The sequence below is a fragment of the Scomber scombrus genome, chromosome 22 (assembly GCF_963691925.1).
Source record: "Scomber scombrus chromosome 22, fScoSco1.1, whole genome shotgun sequence".
NCBI lineage: Eukaryota > Metazoa > Chordata > Actinopteri > Scombriformes > Scombridae > Scomber > Scomber scombrus.
In genome coordinates this window covers 17,440,268-17,457,555 of record NC_084991.1, presented here as the reverse complement: position 1 = coordinate 17,457,555, position 17,288 = coordinate 17,440,268, and the positions used below count along the sequence as shown (strand labels likewise).

At 40.4% G+C, this 17,288-nt stretch overlaps 1 protein-coding gene across 1 annotated transcript in view; it reads left to right on the top strand.

Moving 5' to 3' along the window:
• Positions 1-17,288, top strand: part of snd1 (staphylococcal nuclease and tudor domain containing 1) — a 177,855-nt gene that overhangs the window by 145,439 nt on the left and 15,128 nt on the right. The window contains exons 19-22 of the mRNA XM_062444103.1: positions 6,533-6,656; positions 8,472-8,541; positions 10,720-10,833; positions 15,405-15,608. Coding sequence (XP_062300087.1) covers positions 6,533-6,656; positions 8,472-8,541; positions 10,720-10,833; positions 15,405-15,608 — 512 coding nt within the window. The remainder of the gene's footprint in view (positions 1-6,532; positions 6,657-8,471; positions 8,542-10,719; positions 10,834-15,404; positions 15,609-17,288) is intronic.

The following is a 17,288-nucleotide window of genomic DNA, read 5'->3' as shown; positions in this document are numbered from 1 at the left end:
GGGGAGTAAATGGCCTTTCTCTTGTCTTAGCTCCCTCCTTGTCACACTGTGTCTTCAGAAAATGTACAAACATCCGCGGGTGAGCGGCGGTTCTTTGTTGACCAACCACAGGGGGCATTAGACTCATAACAGCTGTGTGTTTGCTTGCACACACAAAAGCAGGCCTCCCAAGCCAGTACATACTGTACTCAGCCTGTGTTTTGTTGTTTGTCAGTGCGGCCTTTTACCTTTGAAGTGTTGCTCACATGTCCTGAAATGCAGCCATTCCCCATACCGCAGAGGATAAAGCTTGTCCAAGCCTCATGCATATTTAACACTCCAAACTAACAGGTGAGCTAAAGCACAAAGCTCTGTTCAGTGGCTGTGAATCTCTCAGATGGTAGATGATGCAGTATCCATGTGTCCACAGTCTCTGACCAGTCGGTGTGGGCACACAGCAAACGCTTTGCAATGCTTCTAAAGAATATTGATGGGAAAAAAAACAAATTGTGTATCACTCCCTAAATGTTGCCTTCCTTTTTTCCCTTTCATAAATTATGGCCAATTATAGTCATGGTTATATTCCCGGATCCTCTCGAGTTGCTTGTTTCCCCGGCAGGTGTCCTTTTCATAGCCGCACTCCACTTTGTCTCTTAATTCTTATAAGCTAGGAAATTAGAATGCTTTCATAAGCAACCATTGCTCTCTTGGCCTCTGCCTCTGTCATATTGTGATTATTTACCCTTCTGTGGTTTAATGGCTTTCATAAACAGCTTAATAGAATTCAGTACGGCCTTGGGATGCGTAGCAAAAGGGCACATGATTCACTATTTTCATTGGCGTTTTGTTCCCTCTGCGTTTCTGCTCACACACCTAGTGTCACAATTTAATCAAACACAATCATAACCAACCTGTAAAACCGTTGTCAGTCTCTCGACCCTCTCTCTCTCTCTCTCCCTCTCTCTCTCTCCCTCTCTCTCCTTGTCTCTCTCTCTTTCTTTCTCTCTCTCCTTCTCCATTGTTTTCTTGTTTTAAGCCTAATCGTTCCCCCTCTCTGCACTGGGCATTCACAATGTAATTATATATGATTTGCAAACAGCTGCAGCCATAATGGTGTATAAACAAATTACAGAACGACGGTGAAAAAAAACAACGGAGGAATAAAGAGATGAAGACAGAGAGGAATTGGCCAGCATCAGACACAGTCAGTGGTTGGCTGTTTTTTGGATCATCACTTTGGCTCTCCCTTCAACACAAAAATGAGCTCTCACGCTCGACATGGTTTTACCCCTTCTGCATGCAGATATTTAGTTGTCTTTATGCCAACATTAAACAGGAAATCTGCCACTGTAATGCAGACTGAGTGTCCTAGCTTTACTTGCTTTCTAATGTGACTGTTCACTTTCATTTGGAATTTCACTGGGATGCTTCACTCGCATAAGAATTTGTGCAATTGACCCCAGTGGGCCCTGATTTTCTTTCTATACTCGCCCGCAGCATGTACAGCTCATTTCCGTTTACTTCCATGCTGATTGCAGTCGGAGGCATGTCTCTATTGTAGTCGGCTGTGTGTGTGTCCTTGCACATGCCTGCATTTCCTGTATATTACTTTGTGTTGCGATATGGCATATTTCCATAGGTGACTTTCTTGCCCTCTTGACAAGCAATCACCTGGACTTAAATCTGCAAACATGGACGATGTGTTTGTGATGAATCTGTAACTGCAGAGCCAGTCCACCTTCATCCAAGAAGCCTGCACAGCAATACAGACCTGTGTATCCCAACAGAGAATATTGATAATGCATGAGGCACAACCTGCATACTAAATCAAACACACCTTGCAGTTTGCAAATGTAGACATTATAAAATGCTCAGGAGCACAATAAAGGAAGAAAGGTGTATAAATTAAAGGATGTCAGTTTATCAGGATGCTACCTGCAACAAGGAAGGGCTAGATCTCTGTTATAAGAAATGTGTTTGAATAAGTATGCATTCAGAGTCACACATATTGATCTGTCATCAGTGTAAATATCATAGGTTGATGAATTTGATTAGTTGATTTGTCATTGTAAATTTATGATAGCTAGAATAAACACATTTTAATTAGCAATCATGAACCAAATTATAAGACAGTACAGAGGGACTTGAGGAGAAATGTTTTTAGTGTGGGAATTAACAAGCCAGGAGTCCTGTCTGTCAGTCAGTGGATGAACATGGATTTATTGTTAAAGTGTGACTGGACTTGACTTGGAAGTAATTGGAGTGAATCTATGGGTCACAGCAGATCATAAATCAGCTTGTTAAAATTGGTGATCCATAACATAACAGTGTCAGTGCCCTTTTGACTGCATAACCCCAACCAGAGCCTTTATGAAGTCTAGTGTGTGTGTTTCCAGACCACAGAGTAAACCTATAGAGTAGTTATATCAGAAAACGAGAGATCTTCATTTAATCTGCTGTGAGACATGAGAAATACCATAACGAGATCAGAATCAGACATCATAAAAAAACTACACTTAATATTTATAATGCATGCTGTGGCAAATATCAGAGCACCAGTGAAAATAAAAGCAACATACAGTTAAAAGTCCTTTGGTGCCACAGAAACGTTTGGATTAAACATGTTAATCTTAGCTAACCATGAAATATCACAGTGTGTTTGAGATGTCAGATACACAGAGATCAGAGCTGCCTTGCAGGAATCTAAACAAATTTTGGTTACTTGGGAACATACTGTACAGTCTGTATGAAAATCACTTTAAACAGAGCAGTTTGTTTGAAAAAAAAAAAAAAAAGAGGCAAACATGAATGCCTTCAGAGTTTCTTCAGCTGGCTCCAAGCAAGATATTTGTGCATGAGAAACCAGCACAAATAGTAACAGCTTGTCGGCACGCTGCATGTTGGGGAAAGAAGCAAGATGAGCAGCATCAGCAGCGTGACTGCAATTAAAGTGTAATTCAACGCTAGTAGCATGATGGCGTACTAGAGCATTTTAGCAGACAACCTGATTTGACAGCAAAGAATCAGCTATCAGAAGTCTTGCATGCAGAGATTTAACGGTCTGATCAGCTGACCAGGGCGCTGTTCAGGATCTGGTCTTTTCCCAAAATAATTCATGGCATATTAGAGCTGCTCCTCCATACAGGCGCTCAATCTGCAGTTACTTATTTACATGAATAAAGCATTTCTAATTAGGCTGATCTGAGAGGACTCATCCATTAATGCTTGATGCATGTGAATATATACTGTGTGTGTGTATATATGTATATGTATATATATATATATATATATATATATATATATATATATATATATATATATATATATATATATATATATATATATATATATATATATATATATTTAGGTAGGTAGAACCCTCTTTAAAGCTCATGTGTCATTTATTCATCTCTCTCTGGAACCAAAGTGGAACACACCCCAGGAATAAAAGTGTGTGTGAATATGCACATATATACACCATACACACTTTTTTTAAATTAGACTGGCTGTGACAGTTGTAGACCAATGATATTCCACTAAGTCTGCACCAAGCCGCTGTGGCAGAGCCGGAGCATAATGATGTAACCACAACGCCTCTGTGTGTTTGTGTGCCTGATGCGAAGGGTTCAGGAAGCAGTTCATCTGACATGTTTTTCAAAAAAACAGCTCTCTCCTCTTCCCCTCACTGCATTCATCAGCAGTTGGTGTAGCAGTGGGTGGCCAATGAGGTGTTTGGACACACGCGCGCACGTACACACACCTGCCCTGAACCCCCCTCCATAATCAGACTGAGCTCCCGGTTTTTCCACCACACTCTAAATTCTTCTGTACCCATCATTGGTGTTTTTCCTCAGAGTCTGACATCATGCTAATGAAGGTTTCCTGTCTGCTCTTGGTTGACAGCTGCCTGGCTGTCTCTCAGCATAGATAACCGAGGGAAAGCATAATTATTAATATGTTCTTGTTGTACACAAGCAGAAATAATATTAGGTGTTAATGACAACGCATAGCAGCCATAAAGTAGTAAAGAGAGGTGTGTATTTGGAGGTGAGCCTGTACTGCTGCACAGCCTGCCTCCAAGCTGTTTGTTTTATAGTAACATGCATAGTAAGCAGAACTAACTCATTTTACACAAAGACACACAAGCTTCATTACGTGTACACAAGAAGAATCAGGTTAGTGGGAGAAATCAGGTGAAGACTTGAGTAAATGTATTTACTTGCACTGCATTAAACTGGTTACTTTAAAATCCACAATTATGTGCAGATGGTCAGTAATCAAGTTTCTCCTTATTTTAACTCAAGGCTGACATATTTGAAGTGAGTTTTTCTGGTCGGAGCATTTGGACTGAAGGCACAGTGAGACAACAGGCTCTGCGGTGTAAGAGCACACAGTGTTTCTGTACAAGTCTGTTTCTAAATCTGTTGTTCAGATGTGGAAAAACAACTTATTTACACTTGTTTGTTTTTGTGTCAGTTTAGTTTTGGCTACAATGAAGCACACTATAACAAAATATCTTTCCATCCACTGCTGCCAGAGTGATTCTTTCCCACTCACAGCCAATATGTTTTGTATGACAGACTTATCATACCATATACTGAAACTGCACTGCCCTCCTGTTCAGTTATGGCCAGGGAATAAATATTGCAAGTTGCAATAAAGGCTAAAAAACAACAGGTTGAAACCCAGTTAAGCATTTACATAGCCAAGAAATGTAGGTTCCCCTGAATAAACTCAACTGGCTTAACTAAATTTCACTAAATTCATTTAGGAAACCTAGATCTTTGTATTAATATTTTTTTAAGATATGTGTTTACTGCAGAGTGCAACCCTTAATGCAGTGACTGTGGAAAAGTGAGTAAACACCTGTTAAGATTTTATTTTTACCTCTATTTTCCAATATTCTATTACAGGAATATGTGTGGTTTAAGAGGTACATTACTCATCATCCTTGCCTTCCTCCTCACAAACTCTCTCCAGGTGGCAAATCGGTGGAAATGGGCTTTAAATATTCCACTACAGAATTTCACACGGGCCACTTTGCTAAACTGGCTGCTGTAATTGCTTCCGCACACTTCATACAGCTCTCCACACACACACACAGCCAATTGAAAAAAAAAAAAACACTAATAGACATGTGTGCATAAACATACTCCACCATCCACAAACAAATGTGCTGTATATATTACACAAACACCAGGGAGTGGCACTCATGGAGATGCACATACTTAGTGGTGCTCACAATCTACTCCACAATTGCAAACCAGGCTGCCACTTACTGCAGTCATTAAACCCACGGAGCACTAACTCACTATCTGATTCCTCAAAATCTCCCACCATATCGACAGCCACATTCTCGCCTTGAATCCAGCATAATAGGTTTGCCGCACATGATATAATGGCTTGATAAACCATAAAGGCCCATTGGGAGAGCTGGCTCACTTTACTCAAAGCTGTATCCTCCACCAGGGTCAAACCAGCATTAGCTGCGTGCTGCTAATGGGATAACAGCTACAAAAACCACAAATAATTTTCCATGTGTGTATTTCTGGTTTCAGTCTCTAATGGGCAGTTTGGGTTAACATGGATTTTGAGCCTATAGGTTGTGACATACCATTAGCACTGAGGTATTCGAGGAAAAAAACATCTGTAACATTATTTTTCTCCGTATCCCAAGCTAAAATGTTTTAAAAATGTCTTAGTATGTATGAGGAGCTGTGCGCTCTACAACGATGGATTTGTATTATTTGTGTTTGACAATGTAAACCAAGGTTTGAAGTGCCATTTCTACTTCAGCAATGCTGTTTAATTAGGACTTAATTTTCTTATAATAATCCGTATTATATGCTACAGACTAATTAATCTTATGTTTTCATGACAAAAGTGAAAAATGATTTTAAGAAGCACTTGTACTAATGTAAATTATGCTAATGAAGTATTAGATGTATTGCATGTTTACATCCTTGCAACTCTTACACAGTACATGGATCAGGATCAAAGCCATATTCAATCAGTTGTGCTGCAGCTCTTGAGCTCATTCACTCTCATTCGCTTACAGCAAAGAAAACAACCTTCAGTAAAATCCTCAGTCTGTGTCTGTGCATAAGAAGCACACAGTCACATTTTGCAAAGTTGCATCAGACTTTTCTCTAAAAGGGTAAACTTCTGTCCCAATTATCTATTTATGGTGATGCATCCCTTTAGGTGCTCTGCTGAGAGGAGGATGTACTTTTGTTCATTTTCTAATGTTGCCCTCGGACAGTCACACCCAGTCAACCCAACATGCAAATCAGAGCAAAATGCTTTCAGGCAAATTTTGCACAAGCACAGGCTACAAATTTCAACCTTCAGTACGAAGAGTAGTAGCTACATTTTAAATGTAGGTAAAATAATGATGAGAGCAAAACAGCAAATATATCAATGTCAAAGAAAAGGTGATGTAATGGAAGGGAAGTCTGAGAGAAAGTAAATAGTTGGGCAATGATAGAAATCAACAAAAACATAACTCAAATTCAGGAAATTGGTGTCTCATTTCCCACACGTCTTTTATCAGGAAGCCAGTTGGAGAGTCTGATGGAGACTATGAGGGCAGAGATCGCTGCCCAGCCTCCTGTGGAAGGATCCTACGCCGCACGCCGAGGGGACTACTGCATAGCCAAATTTGCTGACGGTGAATGGTAAGCAAACTTTTTGATAGTGTTTACTTGTGCCTTACAATGACCTCCACTCATCTCCCAAGATGGTTGAGCTGAACTCTACATCTGGAATTATGCTCCTGCAAAGATACATGTAAACGTATCTGCAGACTTATACAGAGAAGGGGTTTATCTGTAGTTTGGAGTTCATAATAGAAAGAAAAAATGTGAATGTGTACTCGGAAAATCTATATAAGCACCACAGTCAAAACATATTACAGCCTTAAGACCAACCAAGCAGCTTCTCTTGCGATAGGTTGTAAACATGTATCCTGCATGTATAACTGAGATTTGAGCCACATTTGAGACGTATATTTTAGCATGTTTTCTTCCCCTTAAGAACATCTGACGTTTCATTTTTACCTTGTCTCCATTTAAGCCCGTGATGCGTTAACTGCAGACACCCACAGGGTGTAATTAGCTCACTGCCACAGCCTTAGCCCTTTAGAATCAGCAGTAGCTTGACAGTAACACACACATACACACCTTCATCTAGTTTCCTTTCCGGATGTTGGAAGTTTACAGATGGTCATAGGGACAGATAAAAGTCACAGTGTTCGAGGGAGGCAGAGTGTCTTAAAGTGCGTGTCTTTGTGCGTGCACCTGATGTCAAGAAGGTGACTTGGGGGAAAAAAAGAATGTGAAACTGATTTAAAAACCCAAATGTTCCCCTGACACAGGTCAGTCGCGCTTTCTTCCCTCTATCTTTCCCTCCTTTCTTTACAAGGTTTTGGAGGCAAAATTGAAGTTACTCTCTTGCCCCTCTCTTGCTTTCTGGTGTCAACTACTTCTGCATATTGTTTGTCTGTTCTCCTGTCAGCAAAAACAGTAATCCTGTCCCATGTGGCAAGTGTCTGAGATTTTGTCTTTTTTTCTTTCTTTTTTTTCTCTCTTAACACCCCCATATTATTCAGCGAGCTAATTATGTGCATGTTCACATTGTTCTGTGTCCATATCTTTGTATTCTGTTATGCATGTGGAATGTCGGCTTGTTTCATTAGGGGGCTAATTAGAAATGTGTCGCCTTTCAGGGCCTCAGAAAAAAGCTCTACATCAGTCACTCACACTTTGTCTCTCACTTTACTTTAGTGCTCTCTCCGCTCGTTGCTGTTCTTCATGTCTTCCTGTTAATCACTTGTTCGGTTTTAACTTTGTTCTCTTGTCTCTCCTTTATTTGCCCATGTGGGCCTAATTATTTGGCCTTCTCCTGCTGCCCTTGATTTTTCTTCATCGCTCTCATTTGTTTGTCTGACTTAAGAGTCAGACAAGTGATGGTCAGATGAAGACACTTCCTGAATTGAGTCTGAGAACAGCATGTTCTTCTTTAGCTTTCCTTTAGGCCCCTTAAATATGCTTTATTTTAGTTTTTCCATTGACAAATCTATGTAATACTTTCTTTATTTTGATACAAATTGAGCATGGTGGTAAAAGTTACCTTGCACACCAAAACTCTTTTTGATTATCACTAATGCACTAAAGTTGTTTCCTACAAGGCAAAAATATGTTTAAATGTCTGCCCTTTATAGCAGAGAGGCCTCTGTACAATTTTCACAGCCCTGCCATGTCCTGATAGATCCTCTCCGCTGCCCCTAACTCCCTCAGCCTCCTCATCCTCTCCTACTCCTCTCCCCCGATCACAACAGACAGACCCTCCAACACTTTGCTCCCCAGGGAAATAAGCAAGGAATCATTTACTCATCTGCTTTTCCTCTTGTGTCCTCTGTCTTCATCTCTCTCTCTCTCTCTCTCTCTCTCTCTCTCTCACTCTTCCTGTCAATTATTCTTTTGCTGCTGCAGGTACAGAGCCAGAGTGGAGAAAATTGAGTCACCGGCAAAGGTTCATGTCTTCTACATCGACTATGGCAACGTGAGTAACTTTGTGACCCTGAAAAGCAACATCCTCATGAAAAAGTAGTGCTATTGTTTGAGGGAAAACACACACACAACACATTAGCAAAGTTTTGTTATCAGACCTACAGCCAGAGGGAATGTAGTATCTGAAGAGGGATTTCTTTTCTATTTCTTGCATCTGTTCAGACCACCAGTTGTTTGCTTATTTCCATGTTCAAAGCAGCCAAACTGCCTTTATGCATCTATTCAGGACAAATACTATGCAGGCTTGTTTGTATCCTATTTATTGTTCATGACTGAAGCAAAGATTGCAACTGAGTGTATCATTTGTATTCCTTTTCATAATAATCACAAAAGCAGAACTCCCCCTCTCTCTGGATTTCTTTTTTTTAAATTATGTGATGACGAAGGCACTACATCCCTGTAAGTGCCTTATTGTGTGTCTTTCTACCCACGTGCATCTACATGCTTGCATCACCAAGTGGCTCATACAGCCAACCCCCCGGCCTGCGGGAGATTTCCCATGATGCAGCGCAGCGGCACAGTGTGTGACTGACCTCAGAGTGGGGGACAGTTTGGGGTTTGGCTGGCAGATGCGATGCGTCCTGGCATGTTGCTGAAAGTGTGATTGTCTGCAGCCAACCTAGCACACAAAACCTGAGCTGATATCAACCTCATTTTTATAGTTTTGCATCATTTCAGGTTGAGTCATTCTGGCCTTGATTTCATGTGTCTGTGGCCTATTAGTTGATGATATTGCCACGTGTTTCAGGTACAGGTCAGCAGTTGAATTATTATGTGATCATTAGCAAACACAGCAGAGCACTTTTGCCTTTTACTTTTAAAGCCCACATTTACAGTGCTGTCAAAATCTAATATGGCGTCAATAAATCCTAACGTTCTAATCCATAATAAAAGTTCAAGGTATTCTCTGTCTAGACTGTACAGTCCAATGAACACATTACCCCAAGATATGGGGGTCATTAAATTAACTCCCCACTTCTAATGGGTTAGGGTTAAGGTTATTTTACACTAGCACGCTCCCTGTAGGTGGCCTGTGGTCAGTGATTGGTCATTGCTCATATTTGCTCATACATGTCAGGACCTATTAAATTTATTGCTTCATGTCAACAGAACTCTGTGTAAATTTTGGAACCAAATGCACATTGTAATTACAAAATGAGGTTCATAAAAGGACATCAAAATGAATGCAAACTTTAATCTGATGATTCCAAACATAAATATTTTCTGTGTTAAGCACTTTTAGGAAAATTGACTTTGTTTATTCTGTTTCCCGAAATGGCCTTCAGCACTGGCACCCTTGAATTGTTATTGTATTCAAACACACAGTAATGACAGAGGCACATCTGGGTTTTACTCGTCTGGGTTTGTTGTCTGATCTGACCAGAGTCTAGGAGCTATCAAGTTGACATCTATTGTCATCTTTACTCTTAGCTTTTAGCTGAGTAAGAGAGCAGATGGAGCTTAACAAAGGGAGCCTCAGTACTGCTGTAGAAACAGCTGTGAATTGATTGGTAAGGTAACATATACAGGCATCCAGCCCTTAAGCTACAAAATGGCATCTGTCCTTCTTTCACAGTTGTAAACTATCATCATTAAAGTGATGAGAATTGGTTCAGAATCAAGGAGAAGTAGAAAAGCATTACATGGCTTAGGATGGATGATGCAGCCTGAGTGCGTGCTATGTTTTGTTTGAGACTGTTATATGGCCTTCTTCTGAAAAGGTGTTTGATTTGAGAGATGCACTCAGTTACACCTAAAATTCAGAAAGTGAATTTTCATCACAAGCTTTCAGCAACCTTGTTACAGATTCCTGTTTCATCTGAAGACTTTTTGTTGTAACCTCATGTATCATAACTGAGCAAGCCAGACATTTTCTCCTAATTCTCTCTTGGCTTCCCTCCGTGTTGTAGTAACAAGAGGTGGATGTTTCTGTCATGTTTGCTTAGATGTATTCATCATCACAGACATGCACTCCATTTGTTGTGTGCTTCACTTTGAGGTTCCATAACCTCAAGTACATAAACCCAAGAGTAAATAGTTTTGAATGTAAACCACAGACTTTACAGGTATTTGCACTAAGTACTCATATTAGAGCCAAACACCATGTAAACTATCTTGAAAAATGTTTGATATCAGGTCTAATTTCTGTCTTTTGTTCATCACCCCTCAGAGAGAAGTGGTTTCGTCCACCCGTCTGGCTGCCATACCCCCTGCCTTCAGCAACAGGACCCTGCCAGCACAGGCCACAGAGTATACCTTCGGCTTCATCCAGGTCCCACAGGACGTAAGTGCACGGACGAACACGTACAAAGAGGAGATACAAGACAGGTGATAAATTAAAGGAAAGACCAACATGGAGTGTCTTAGTAAGTTGTTGGGCCACCATGTGGTGCCAGAACAGTTTAAATGTGACTTGAACCATCTTTCAAAGTCACTTAGATCTTTACTTTATGTCCATCTTGGCCTGCTCAGCATTGTTTTTACATGTAACAGAGCATGATTGGTTGATTGCTTAATTCTAGCATGCAGTGCACCTGTGTGGAAGCATCTGCATACGTTACGTTCCTCCACTCTTTTGTTGAAGTTTTTCCTTTAATTTGTCACCTGAGTATACGTGTCACAGATGGAAGTATCAAAATGAACTTTCGGATATCAACATCTTCAGTCTCATTTTCTGCCAACTTTTGAAAGTTTCCCGGCAAGACATAAAAAGTGTTTGAGTTTCACATTTCACACCAAGTGATAAGTCTGTAACTGACAGACAGGGTCGAGTTTTCATTCCCAGCAAGTGTTGGTGGAAATTATGCTCATACATAATGCATGTAGTGCAACACAGACCGAGCAATGACAAACACCAAGCCACTGATTTACTTAGTTGCAAAAAAATAAGAAGAATAATTGACATCAGCAGATAGACTTTAACATTTAGTGAACACCTCGATAACATACACTAAATATCTTCAGCAACCTAGATTCTCACACATCCTACACAGATACTAACCATCCAGGTACTGTCTGAAAGTGTGTGTGTGTGTGTGTGTTTGTGCATATAAATGTCCATCTGATCACCAAGCAGCAGTTACTGTTTTTTGCTCAGCGCTAATCTGCTTGTTTACTCAACCCTCAGTGACCGGTGTGTGTGAGGGACTGTGTTTTGTGTGTGCCAGAGGGGGTCAACTCATTGGTAGCATCCTGAGCCTGCAGCATCCTGAATAGATTATGCAGATATAAACATGTTTTCATTCGCTACATGCCTGATTGACACAGTACTAAGTGCCATCTTAAAATGGGGTGGGAGTGAGTGTTCATCTCAGAGTGTGTTCGTTCCACTTCAGCTAGATAAGGTGCAGAGCATTTGCATTTTTGTAGTGTCCTATGTTCTTCAAATTAATGGTAACTACTTTTTCACAGTGGATTTTATCTGTTGCCGTTTTGGAATACAATATTTATGTGCACTCAGGTGCCAGTTTATTAGACACAGTAGCTAAAACCAATACCGCAAATTGGCCTCCTCAGACTAATTTAAGTATTGGGCCAAATTTCTGCCAGATCACTTGTCGTTTGTAATGTAATGTACAGTTTTAGGGGGTGGTCATAACGCTTGATTAATACCTTGAAGTGATTTTTGTTAACCCTGTTGCAGTTTTAACACTTCACTGGTCTGATTTGGAAATCAAAGATTGTTTAGAAAGGCCAGTTGAAATGTGTGGCTAAGTTAATACAATGTACAAGATAATAAAAATGCACAATGTCTGCTGAGCTTTATACTGAGAGGTTTTTCTAGTCAACCCTCATTGCGAATAGACCTAACATCTCCATTTCTATTGAAAACAGGATGTATTTCTTGTCAGGTGATGTACTATGTGTGGCAGAGTATGTTTTTTATTATTTTATTTTAATGAAAGTATGAGATAAAGGATCAGGAAGGATATGCATTTCAAAGTTAGTGAATCCTACTTTTTTAATACTATATATAGAACTGCAGAGATAAGTTGATTTATGAATTACTCAAGCAGCATTTTATAGATCCAATGACTAATCAATTAATAAAGAAAATAGCCTCATCTACATTTATGTTACATCTTGAAAATGTCATTCAAATTCAACATTTTACTATTGCCCTTATTTGCTTAAGTTAACTGAAATACTATTTTACAAAAAATATTTGGACACATTGGCTGCTCAGTAGTTGTTTGCATTACAGCTTCACTCTGTCATTTCAGTAGTTCAGTGGTAGCTGTGTGTGTGCATGTGTATGTGTGTGTGTGAGCTGGTAGTAGTGCCTGCATGCATGCTGTCACCTGTCTCCTGAGTCAGTGTCTCCTGAAGGATGAAGTGGCCCATCTGTTGGTCCAGCCCAGGGGACACAGGCCTCACCTATTCTTTACAGCCCCAAGACACAAAAACACACACACAAGCTGTACCACATGTTGGAGGGTGACACGCACCTTACACCTCTGCTTCTCACTCTCTGTCACTCTGCATCAGTCCAACCCTTTTCCTGTTCTTTCCACTTTCTCCTGGGTTTCCTTTTCTTGTGTTTGTTGTCTGATTTATCTGAAGCTTTTTACTGTGTCACTCACACTGACAGCGCAGTGCCCCACTTGTACTGCGCCTTTGCTGCCGCACGCAGGAAAGGTTTGTCTCTCAACCTTCCACCTGATGCCCCGCTCAAAATGTCTGTCTTCAAGTTATACGAATTCATATTCATGCTTAAAATCTTTCTTTTAATACCCAGCAAAATTCTGCCAGTGGGATGAGAACATTCTGTTGCTTTCCAGTGCCAGTGTTTCATAAAACGTTCCATAAAGTCACAATATCTCCAGCAGGATCTCAGTGCACTCACACGATTCTGTTATTTTGTAGGACAAAAAACTCTCCTGAAATGTGTACTTGTAACTCAACAAAGTACAAGGCACAATGCATCTGCGTCCCACTGCAGCAGCTATCACTATCAAAGCAACAACTGCTCTGAACCACGTTTTCTAGCACTCTTTTCATCCAGTTTTATCGTGGTTGTTGTGAACTCTCAGCTGCCTGCCCTCCAGGACACCCTGCCACTTCTTTATTATGCCTCATCAGCTAATTAAAGTAGTGCACGCCAAGAGTGCGCTTGTAAAAGTGATGAACAACAAAATCTTAAAAATATCAGGTGGCCTCTGAAAGTCTGACTACACAGTCGCTGCTCCTGAATGCAGTGGTTACAAATTGAAAATATTAACTCTGGTACAAATAAAATTACGCCACTTCCTTTTTAACCATTAGTAGTCTGCAATTTATTTAGTTAATTTTAATTAGTTATCTCTTGGCATGTATTTTGTCTTCAGCAGGATTTCTAGCTATGGCTGGGTGTGAATCTCAGTAGTTTATGTAGCATAGTAGTAAAAAGTATAAAAAGCTGCTGCAGAGAATTCTTTATATTTGAGCAGATTTTTCCTGATTTAAATCAATTTTTGTCATTTTAGATTGTATTTCATGCAACGCAACTGTATGCAATTTGATTATAAACATTATAAACTCTTCAAAGACGCTATCAAAAGTGTTGTTTTCGTATCAGTAATCAGACTGTAGTGTATTACATTGGCCCCAGTGTTGAAAAAAATTGAATTGCATTGCATAAAATGCACATATTTGAGCTAGCTCTTAAGGTGACTGAAGTGCTTTAACCGGGTTTGTTCTGTTCATAAAATGGACAAGACAGGGTCACTAGAAAGCTCTTGTGAATGCCCCCTCATGAGTGTAAACGCATTCTTGTTCTGTAATACTCTCTCCCTGTGTTTTTCTTCTCTGCTCCTATGTCGACTGTCTCTGTTTCCTCCGTGTCTCTCTCCCTCTGTCTCCCTCTTGCCCCGAGCTCCCCTGCAGCGCCTGTGACAAGTTGACCAGGGGGGAGAGCGGGGGACAAAAAAGGCCCTTAGTTTTGTGCCTTGAACAAGCTTCCCTGCCCACACATGCTCACACACATACACCAGACACGCACATACCCAAGGGCAGCTAGCTCGAAGGGGGTTGCCATGGAGACAAGACCAGGGCGAGAAGAAGGGAAGCGAAGAGATAGATGGTGTAGGGGAGGGATGGATGATGGCCAGGGACTGATTTTAGTTTTTAAGTGTCTTCCTGCCTTTGAAGACGCAGCTCCCTTGTTTTTTCTTCTTGTTTTTCGCCCTCACTGCTGGAGGATGCTAGGTCAAGATTGTATTGTAGCTGTTCCATCCTCCTCTATACCACATGTTCAATCAAATGCTGGCCTTTCACATTTGAGAAGGTTAGGAATAAGAGAGGGTGAGATGTCTGAAGAAAGAGAGCAAAAAAGAGAGGTAGTGGACATGAAGAGGAGGAGAGTGGGCGAGGGTCAGACCATTAGATAGTTCAGCCAAACTAAAATCTCCTGAACTAGCCGGGAAGCTAATTGGAGTGCTACACCACTGGCAGATTACTGTGTGAGTGATCATACTGTGATCAGTATTTTATTGTGGTGTTACTGACCAAGCCTACTCCAGCATGTGTGGACAGGGTTTTTTAAAAATGTTTTATTTAACCTTTTCTAATTTTTACAAAAATAAGATCACATGCACATGTTGGGTGTTTATATCAGCATTGCATTTCATGTATTTGTGTCTTCATGCGTATCTGTTAAGCAGTCATCAGTGATAGCATACTAATTATCCTTTTCACCTTTCTTCCTCACTCTCTCCCTCCCTCCCCTTTTGCTCTTGTCTTCCATTATCTCCTCAATCTTCTTTCTTTTTTTTCCCTGCTTCAATTCCACCATCTATTACTGCCTCATTTCTTCTCCTCTCGACTTCTCTTTCTTTCCCAAATCTTTTGTTTCCATCACAATGTCTGCTTTTCCAGGATGACGCCCGCGCTGACGTCGTAGACTGTGTGGTGCGGGACATCCAGAACAGCCAGTGCCTGTTGAACGTGGAATACTCTGGTGTCACCTGCCCACATGTCACAATACAGTTCGGGGACACCAAGGACGACGTGGGCCTCGGCCTGGTCAAAGAGGGCTTGGTCATGGTGGACGTCCGCAAGGAGAAGTACCTGCAGAAGATGGTATGTGAAGGGGGATGAGACACAGTGGGTACAGTTGGATAAAGAAATATCAGTTCTTTAAGTCAGCCAAATACTAAATTTAGGCAGATGTTGAGGCTTCTTGTGCTGTTACTCTGCCTGACTGGACTTGTTGTTTTTAATATTTAGGGATTTTCTTGCTCTCTCTGTCAAAGTTAAATATATTCTCTGGTGTGGACTGAGCAATCAGGGATAAATGTATCGCCAAAAAAACTGCAGTACGATGCAGACTTGATTTTCTGTCAGTTTTGAATTCACACACAACAAACACTGTCAGTATTTTTGGTACTATAAGTTACATTGCAATTGGTGAACAAATTATTTGAACATACAGTTGGTAGTACTTTATGGTTAGAAAGCCATTATGTCTGTTTTGGTAACATTTCCATTTATTGCTCAGTATAAATCTTTTCAAATACCATTTGATTTTTCTTGACCACTTTCTTGTAATTCATTGGCTCACTGTGCGTTCAAAATGCACAGCACGGATCAATATCTGCGTCTTAAATGGTAAATCGTAATAGAAGAGTCAGTTGATCAAGTGGCCGCTTAAATGTAATGTAACGTAAATGTTTAGCATCGTCAATGGTAAATGGGCACCTTGTGTGTTATTCTATTATTTAATATTAAAAGGTTCATTTGTTTCCTATCGTTTTCAGACAGTTCAATAATTACTACATTTCCATGCTGTCATGAATCTACCCGCTGCCTTTCATCTCAGGGTCATGTATAGATTTTTTTTGATACATGAAGGCTAACATTACGCTAAATGCCTGTAGACATTATAAAGGGAACACTACGACACAAGAAACATCATTTCTCTCCTCACTTGTCAATCCATAGTCGCACAATATACATGCACACACCTCAACAATTTGCCTCAAATGGTGGTCATTTTGTCAAACCATGAAGCATCGCTCATTTGCTTTCCCTCCTCATTATGCTAATTCCCCCAGCAGACTCAAAGCCACTCTGTACATGAAGATAAAGAAAAATGGAGGATATTTATTCTTGCTGCAATTACTGCTTCCACACAACCCCCCAATATTAGTCACTCTGCCATTTATTTATAAATTGCTACGCATAAAGGATTGGAGAAATATGTCCACACGAGTGTAATTGTTCATTAACATATCAAAATGTATATTCATATAAATTAGAGGCTGGTGGAAAGGGTGCATGTATTAACGCATTCTTTCACGCAATGTATTCACTCACACGGAGATGTAGTTACTAGCTCGTTTCTGTACACACTAAACATCACCAATAAAAGCACTTATTCCTCACAGTCAGTCAATAAAGCACAGTGCATCGCTGTGAGTGTTCTGACCTCTGACCTCCAAAGAGTAGCCAGAGGACCATAATGCAGCCTCAGGGTAATGGACCCTATAGACAAAAGACAGTGATTAAAACCTCCCAGCCATACGACTAATAGGCTTATAGACTGCACAGATTTAGGTTTTGTTAGATCAAATGGTCTCTCTTTAGTATGCAACAGCTGTGTTCGCCAGCATTTGCCTCTTCCTTGCTTGACTACAAATATTTTGATGTAGAGAAAGCATAACAAGCACTAGTGTTGCCAGTGTGCTTACAAGTGTGTTTTAACGCAAGCTCCACAGCGTTTCTTCTTGATAATTCTACTCAAGTCTGCTTCCAAACTCA